General features: G+C 43.0%; 1 protein-coding gene across 1 annotated transcript; it reads right to left on the bottom strand.

Moving 5' to 3' along the window:
- Positions 1-1,804: 1,804 nt before the first annotated feature.
- On the bottom strand, positions 1,805-8,199 carry LOC125001268 (sodium/myo-inositol cotransporter-like). Its single transcript, XM_047577214.1, has 5 exons — positions 7,940-8,199; positions 5,712-6,634; positions 5,428-5,620; positions 4,887-5,014; positions 1,805-4,803 (listed from the first exon to the last, which is right to left on the bottom strand). Exons 2-5 carry the CDS (start codon positions 6,340-6,342, stop codon positions 3,563-3,565), a joined length of 2,193 nt encoding a protein of 730 aa, XP_047433170.1. The 5' UTR covers positions 6,343-6,634; positions 7,940-8,199; the 3' UTR covers positions 1,805-3,562.
- Between the last annotated feature and the right edge of the window lie 267 nt (positions 8,200-8,466).

Raw genomic sequence — 8,466 nt, forward strand, 5'->3', positions numbered from 1 at the left:
GAAACCCAGCCCACACCCTGGCCCTTTCATTCACACAGTCGTCCTGGAAGCCGTGCAGCTCATGCAGCACTCGTCCTTTGCGGCCTTTCGCGGCGTGCACCGGCTCGCCCCGTCGGCCGGGGTGTCAGTGGTCGCCTGACAAAAACCACCCCATAGATTCCGAGTAAGTTGTAAGTTTTCCCGTACGGCGGCCCATTTTAGACCCGCACACATGCGAGTGATGTGAATGCACCGCTGTTGAGGAGCTCGTTAATATTTACGCAGGTCACCTCTACGCTGGTCGCCGCTCCACTTTTGTTTATGTGGACATATTGACCATTGGTTTTGGAAACATCTTCAACCCCATTGCACCGACAGCATAAGCAGACCTTTATAATAAACCGTGCTGTACTGTTCTGCAGTGTTTAGACATACACAGCTAGAGTAACCGTGCACAGGAAAGTTTCCTCTGTGGTTTGATGACTATCAATTTACTTAAAGTGACATCTTCTTGACAGAACAGATAAACCATGCTGCAGCTGGAAGGGTAAGATTATGAACCTGAAGACAAGGAAGAAGAAATGTTTCTTTCTCCTTTTTTTCTTTTTCTTTTTTGAAGCTCGTGTGGGACAGCTTGCGCGTGAACTACCCAGTAACTTTCCGCTTCCAGCCTGTAACTTTCCACTGCAGCAGAGGCTGTTGTTAATGTAATCTTAACTGAGCGGCGGCACGCTCAGTTGTTGTCGTGGCTTTTAATAGAGTGCGTGGAGTCTGCTACGCATACCTGGTGGTTCATGGCATGCAGCCGCCTCGGGCCTTCTGCTCGTGAAAGTTTGTTTTTCTAGTAATGAGCTTTGTAGAGTGCATGTTATGAAAGCCAATGGGTAGTGTGTGCAATCCAGAAAAGGTGGCCTGTAAATTGCAAGTGTCAATTCTCAAGAGTTTACAGGGGTCGCCCTAACATACTGTTGAAGAGCAGGAATGTTACTTGCATGTTAATGTCTGCTAAGGACAGCTGTGGCTGGTGGGAACTAGTGCTATTTATAAATATACATTATTATTATCATTTTGCATTCAGTATTAAGCTAGTCAAATAATACACAGGTAAAAATATTCATTTTTTTATTTAAAAAAATGTGCAACAGTAGGGTGGCTGGGCAGCATCGCAGTTTATGTGTATTTAAAGAAATTTAAATTTGTGGCGGGAAAACTATATAAAAACTGTCTAGTCAACCAAAGATTTTGCAATCTTCCTGCAGTATCTCCGCAGACCCCTAGGGGTCATGGACTCCCTGTTGAAGACCTATGCTCTGAGGGCAGAGAGTTCACGCTAACATGCTAATCCGTTACAATGAGCTTTTTCATGGTGCCGTCCGCATTGATTCTTGCGTCGTCTTTATGAATTTACTACTTGCTTTGCTAACCTTCATATCCCTGTCCATCCAGCTAATTTGTTTGAATGCAAGAACTACGTATGAGGCAAGTCAACAGTGGAAGAAAGGCCAAAAAGACTGGATTGGGCATTTTTATAGAGGTTGTAAACTGGCTGCGATCACTCCTAGAAGTACCTCTTACAGAATATTAGTCATCATAATGTTTTTTTTTTTTTTAATCCTCTGTCAAGCATATCAGATCAGTGAAACCCTTCAAAGTGTCTTGTTTCTAAGCACCACACACTGTTAGCATACAACAACCCTCATGTTCAAATCCTGGCACAAGGCCTTTAAGTGTCACGAGGACAGTTGACTCATTTGAAATATTTCTAATCTCATCTTCAGTGAAATGTACGTGTAATATGGCACGCTACAGGGTGAAAGGAGACTCATTGAGTTTTTTAGTTATTTATTTTTTATTGTGCAGTACAGCTTGTAAGAACTTTTTACAGCTGAAACAACCTGGAACCAGCACCTTTATATATCCGAAATAAATCCTCACGTAACAGTGAGAAACACTGACTTTTAAAAGTAAATCTGACTCGACTTAAAGTTCCCTTTCTGGAATAAGTTTTATTCTGTTTAAGTGCAAAGTTAAAAAACAAAACAAAAACATTTATGCCATTAAATGGTCAGGATCAAACAAAGAAAGGATGGAATTAGAAATCCTGCCTTTAATGTGTGTAATCAACCTTAAAAAATAATTTGTGTGCGAGACACATTGAAGTTAATAATAAGTGTAAAAAAAATGAAAAAGAGAGCATTTCATTGAATGCAATTTTGAAGTTGAAGTTTTTTTTCAAAATAGTACAAAGGATTGAAAAGACAGTAAATAAAATCATTTACATGTTTCCATTAAAGGCACATTCACAGTAAATCTCAATTAAATTCACATACACTATGAGTTGTCACAGCATGACAACAGACCCCGCTGGGAAAATGCACTGGGGCTTGAGGTTATACAACAAAAGAACAGTCACATGAATTCAGTTGTTCATTTAAAACTATTCGACGTGGCGTCATCGTGGACTACTGTCAGAAATACTGCAAATATAAAGGAATTTCAAATGACCGCAGAAGAAATAAATGATACCCCGAATGTTGCGGTTCAATAGCTTTACTGTCGTTACATGCTAACATGTTAGCATACTGTACTAAAACTGATGGAGGCAATATTAGCTTTAGCTTTGAAGCATAAAAATTTGTTGGAAGCTAATTTACAGATTCACAGAATAATGAGTGTGTAAATTGAATACTTAATGAATATTTGGTGTAAAATACAGTGTAAAGGTGCATTAAATAATCGTACATCGATTTATTATTTAATTAGCTTACGGCAAAGCTATCGGTGGGTCAAACTTTTACAAATGAACGTTTCTTCTCCTGCTATATTCTAACAGATTTTTTGTCATGTGGACTAAAAGGAAAAACACCACTATAATACATGTACAAGGAATTAAATTAAGACCTTGAAACCTTCACCAAAACAGTGTAAACCAACCGTGTTGTGTGTTACACAGTGGTGTTGAGTAGTTGTACAGTGCCTTGAGAAGGTATACAGTCCACAAACATTACAACTTGCAGTGACACAAAGCAGGACTAAACAGAAACAAAGTTTCACTTGACAGTGTTAACACACAAACTCTTGAAAGTGCATTCTCTATCAATTCAGACAATGTAGAATCAACGTGGCGGCTGTTAAACCCTGTCTCCAAATTGGTGGGAAATAAGAGACAATTATTTCCACATTACAGTATAAACACATGGCAAAGTTACTGCCATGAGTTGATCACCAACTAGCCAGCCCTAAACTAGGCCAAACAGATGAATGGTGATGACTTAATAAGGTTGATGAAGTGCATGTTTAACCAAAACAGATTATTGTTGGTGTGGGCTGTTCGGTTTTTCTTAATTTGTCCTACCACCATAACTCCAATTTGTGGTGCTGTATCACCGCCAAACATTTTCACTTATCTTCTTAAAGGCAGGGATCTGTGAGTTCACTGAGCTAGGCCTTTAAATTGCCCTGAATAGATGAAAATATTAATTTCAATTTCCATGTTAACGTAGCTAGAGGAAAGCTTACCTGCAGAGCATTCCTTCCATTGAGTTAAGGACAAATATGGTCCACTGCCTTGAGTTAACTGAGTCTATAAGGAGAAATAGACAAAGAGAAAGACTCCGACACAGCAAATTACCATCAATCCTATGTTTAGGAGGATTCTGGTTCTTGGAGATTCATGGAGAAGCTCATCCACAATCTTCTCCTGTTCCTCAGCTGTAATGACCTGAGCTTTGGATGGTTTCTCTTGGAAGCCACAAAACCAGCCTAAAACTTTTGTACAACATCCACCATCCACTCCTCCTCCTCCTCCAAGACAGTCCTCCTCTTCCCTCTCCCCTCTTCCCTCTCCCTTTTCTGTATTTGTAGGGTCAGAAATCAACGGATGGCAACCATTCTGGACTGGAAGATGGGTTTCTAAATCACAGGCTGTGATAGTATTACCATTACTCGATTGACCATTTACAAGATTAGCCTCAGCACCATTCAGCTTGTTTCCGTGGTTGTGACTCATCTTTTCTTCACCAGTGACACCATTTCCATTTAAGGTCGCATGGGTTAGAGGCTTCAAAGAATGTATGTCTTCTCCAGCGTTGCGGGTTTCCTGGCGTCTCAGCTTCTTTCTCTTGTTTAACCCCCACAGAGTCGTTGTGCCAATTTGTTCTTCACTGGGCGGGCCGGTGCAGAGACTCACAATGATGGTGACAAAAGCCGATACCCAAAACAAGATGGCTGCCACATACATGAAATGGACATCTTTGATGAAGGCCGGCCTCTCGTCAGTCTGATCGCAGTGCGGTTCGCGGTAAACGAACGCCAAGATCAAACGAAGTGCTCCAAGGAAAAACCCAGCCATCCCACCCCAAAAGGCACCCTTCTCATTACAGCGATACCACAGGACGCCAAGCAAGAAGAGAGCGGCTATAGGCGGAGTTAGATAACCTGACACCTCTTGGATGTAGTAGAACATCTGGCCTCCCTGCATTTTGATGATTACCGGTACCCAAGCAATGCTGATGATCACCATGAAAACGACAAAGAGTTTGCCTACTATCACCAGCTCTCTGGGTGACACCTGCTTTCGTATCATCTTGTATATATCCAGTGTGAATATGGTGCTGGCTGAGTTGAAGATAGAGTCCAGGTCGCTCATTAGAGCTGCAATCATGACGGCCATCATCAAACCGCGGAGACCGAGCGGCATCACCGACATGACGAGCCGGGGGTAAGCCACATTGCTACATCCAGCTGCGGATTCGCACACTTTCATGCAGTGCTCTGGACTGATACACACCAACTCATCAGCGAAGAAGATCCTGGCAATCATCCCTGGGATCATTAGGAAATACACATCAGGCGACTTAACAGTTTGCAATTTAGGTTGAAGTCTGAAAGGAAGGTAATTACTCTACCTGGGATGACAATGACAAACATAGGGAGGATTTTGAGGAAACCAGCCATGAGGGTGGACCCTTTGGCATGAGCGATGTTCTTCGCTGCCAGAACTCTCTGTACAATCACTTGATCTGCACACCAGTACCTGGAACACACAAAGAGGGAGATTACAGTTACCATCCAGTCTGCTACAAAAGAATATTAAGTTGTAATCTGACAAAGTACAGCTATTTGCACTGAAAAGCTAGCTGTCGGACTATTACTGGTGCGATTCTGTGGGTCTGTTGGTCGGCTTGACCGCTTTAGCCAAGAATGACATAATCTGACAACTTTCGGGTGGATTATGATGAATGTAAGTACAGATGTGGACAGCGAAAGATAAAGCCTACTTAACCGACTCCCTGATGTTTCGTTATCGAGTTCATTACAGTCCGTGGTTCCCGCAGAATTAATGGACTGACTTTGTTGGCTTCTTAAGCCACAATAAGCTTCGAATGATGTGATTTGGTGTAGGTGTGAGCCTCTGTATGACATCAGTATGAAGGGGAAAACTAGTACCATATTGAAGCTGGAGTCTGGCCCAGTAAAAAACCAGGCCAAGGAAGATCTGGATCCGTCGGACCTCGAAGGATCCTCAGCGCATCTGATTTTGGGTAGATGTGGGAGCGGCAGGACTCAGGAATCGTCAGGTTGAAAGACAGCTCGATAGCAGTGACGTTGGGAACAGCCTGCATGTACTTGGTCCTCACTCCTAGAAAATGGCCCAACAGGACATGGTTTGGCATAGTGAAATGGTACAAACTTATAAATGGAAAGCACAACGGATAAGAGTGAAAAAATACCTTCAAGTCCTCCCACTTTGAAGAGGCTGATGCCTGTAAGACAGAGGGCTCCGGCAATCATGAGAAACGCCTGGACGGTGTCCGTGTAGATGACGGCTACCAGTCCTCCGGTGACCGTCAGCAAAGCCGTCATGCCGATAAGAAGGATAATGGACAGATACAAGTTCCACCCCAAGGATTCCTTGATGAACAAGGCCCCAGAATAGAGATCCACGGACAACTTGGTGAAGATATAAAGGATGAGAGACAAAGCAGCAAAGTAGACTTTCAGTCGCCTGCCTCCAAACCGTTTGGACAGGTACTCCGGCATCGTGTAGACTCCAGAATTAATATAAACGGGGATGAACACCCAGCCTAACAACTGGAGCAGCAACAGAGCATTGAATTCCCACGCAGCCACGCTGAAGCCGCTGGCAGCTCCCGAACCGGCCAGACCGATGAAATGCTCACTGCCTATGTTGCTGACAAAGAGAGACGCTCCTACGGTAGCCCAGTTCATAGATCGACCGGCCAGGAAGTAGCCGCTCACCGTGCTCCGATTGGCCTTCCACATCGCCAGGAAGCCGATACCGAGAACCAGAATGAAGTAGACCGCTACGACGATGATGTCAGCTGCTTCCATGGTGGCCATGATTGAAGTGTTTAGTAGTTGTACGAAACGGAATGTGTGTCTGATGAAATACAAGCGGCGAATAAAGTTTCCACCAACTTTTAGTGTGATCTAAGGAAGACTGACCAGTCAGTGGGAAGCAAATGAGTCACATATAGTTATCCGCCTATTGTATGCGGGGGGGGGGGTACTTTAAAGCTTTAAGCGGTTAACCTCAGATTTGAAAATAAATGCACGCTGTGGTTTGGCAGCTCGCAGAATGACGGTGCATCGTTGTTTGGTTTTTCCCCAAAGGAAGAAACTCATCTGCATCCTGCAACAAACACACACACGCATAAACAGATGATGGCAAATGAACAAGTTGCTACTAGTAAAAGTTATGAAAACACTTTTGATGTTGACCTTATAGGAGTGGTGCAGAATTCTAAGGTAATCTATCAGTTTACATTCCAAGGAAGTGGTTAATATGGGATTGTTAAAAGTCGGGATAGGAAAGCAGGTGAGGCTTCAGAATGAATTATTGCACAGCTATCTAGGCTGCTCTCTAGTAACTGTATTTCTTTTGTGAGCACTGGTGTCATTAGCCACAATACAGGATCGTAGTATGATGGCCCTGCATCAGGGCTGGTGTTTGTGTTTGTTTCCACAGCTACATGCTGAGCAGAGTGCTTTGGACCCTCAGGACAACTGCAGTTGGATCTATTTGGAAAGTCTCTCCACACAGCTTCACTTTGTTTTACAGGTACGATTCGTTTTAAAAGTCGGGGAACCGAAGCATCTAGAGAGGGCTATATTTGAAGCTGCATGGTCTACTCCTGATGCTCTTTGCCATAGAGTCAATATTGAATTAGACTCATTAGTTCAAACTAAACTTCAGACTATTGCTGAGAGACAGGTTTTCTATTTCCATCGCCTTAGTACTTAGTATTCTGCAGGGTAGGCTGTAGCAATGTTTTTATTCTAGGGGTCAATTTTACCCCAGCAGTTTAAACCTCCAAAAAAAAAAAAAAAAAAAAAAGTTCATGTGGTACTTTATGCTTGTTTGTTGACTACCTAAATGGCTTTTTAAATAAAATAAACTCCCCACCCCACCACACATATCCATCCAGAGTACCTGTTACACGACTATGGAGAAATCATAAAATCTCAGTGACTGACCTTAACTTAGAAAGACTTATGTTTAAGCGACTTTATATGAAGTCTAAGTACATATTCTTGTTATATATAACATAAAAAGTATTGTCACAACTATTATCAAGTATAATAACATATATGTTGGGGCCAGTGTTCCTGTCAGTGCCCCCACTGAATTAGGAAAAGTCTTTAAATATGAATAAATGTGTGTGCGTGTGTGTTAATCATATATTTAGAGACGTTAAACATTAAATGGGGTCAAACTGACCCCAAAAATAATGTAAGGGTTAACGGGTCTAGTGTAAGAGTGTAAAAGAGCAGAAGTTGATAATACTTTTCTAGTCTCTTGGGATATCACTGTGATTTCCCCTTGAATTTGAGCAGTTTCCTTCCCATTTATTTGCTTTTCTCTACTGTTTATTAAGTAGACAATGTTCATTTGCGATTTTCTTTTACTTTAACAGGTAATTCAGGTCAGACTTACCCGATGTTGCCTTCCAAGTCGTCTCCTGGATACATGCGTAAAGTGAACCGGCGGACCGGCTTGCGCTCCAAGCTGCTGCGTCTGGCCGCGCGGTCCGCCGGCCTCTTAACAGGAGCGAAGGGCTCCGCCCACAGCAGCGGCGGCATCAGCAGCATCATCGTCACCTGGAAGTCACGCTGCTCGCGGAATGAGAGGAATATATGATGAGTATCAATTTGGACTGCTTCGAGGACAGTTTCACTGGATGTGTAGGTCTATATTTATCCACACAGAAAAATTAAATAAATAAATAAAAAGTTGGAATGTACTACGACTCCCCCATCGAGCAGAGCGCATGCAAATGTGCGCATTATTGTGCCCTCAAATAGTGCAGCCTCGGCGTCCTCCTGTTTGCTGTGCGTCAGCGGTTGCACGCAAAGACCTAAAACCGGACGCGCAAGCAGAGAGAGAGAGGCGCTCTTTCTATGAAACGGTGTACAGAGAAAGGTGCGGTTCTGGCACTTGGAAGAGAAAGTGAGCGCACGGAC

The sequence above is a fragment of the Mugil cephalus genome, chromosome 23 (assembly GCF_022458985.1).
Source record: "Mugil cephalus isolate CIBA_MC_2020 chromosome 23, CIBA_Mcephalus_1.1, whole genome shotgun sequence".
Taxonomy (NCBI): domain Eukaryota; kingdom Metazoa; phylum Chordata; class Actinopteri; order Mugiliformes; family Mugilidae; genus Mugil; species Mugil cephalus.

Bases quoted from the DNA above. Each gene is read 5' to 3' on its own strand.
- LOC125001268 (XM_047577214.1), bottom strand. From the start codon at position 6,342: ATGGCCACCATGGAAGCAGCTGACATCATCGTCGTAGCGGTCTACTTC. The intron at 5,015-5,427 runs GTACTAGTTTTC...TGTGTGTTCCAG, and splicing joins CAGACTCCAGCTTCAATATG to GTACTGGTGTGCAGATCAAG. The intron at 4,804-4,886 runs GTAGAGTAATTA...TAATGATCCCAG, and splicing joins GTTTGTCATTGTCATCCCAG to GGATGATTGCCAGGATCTTC.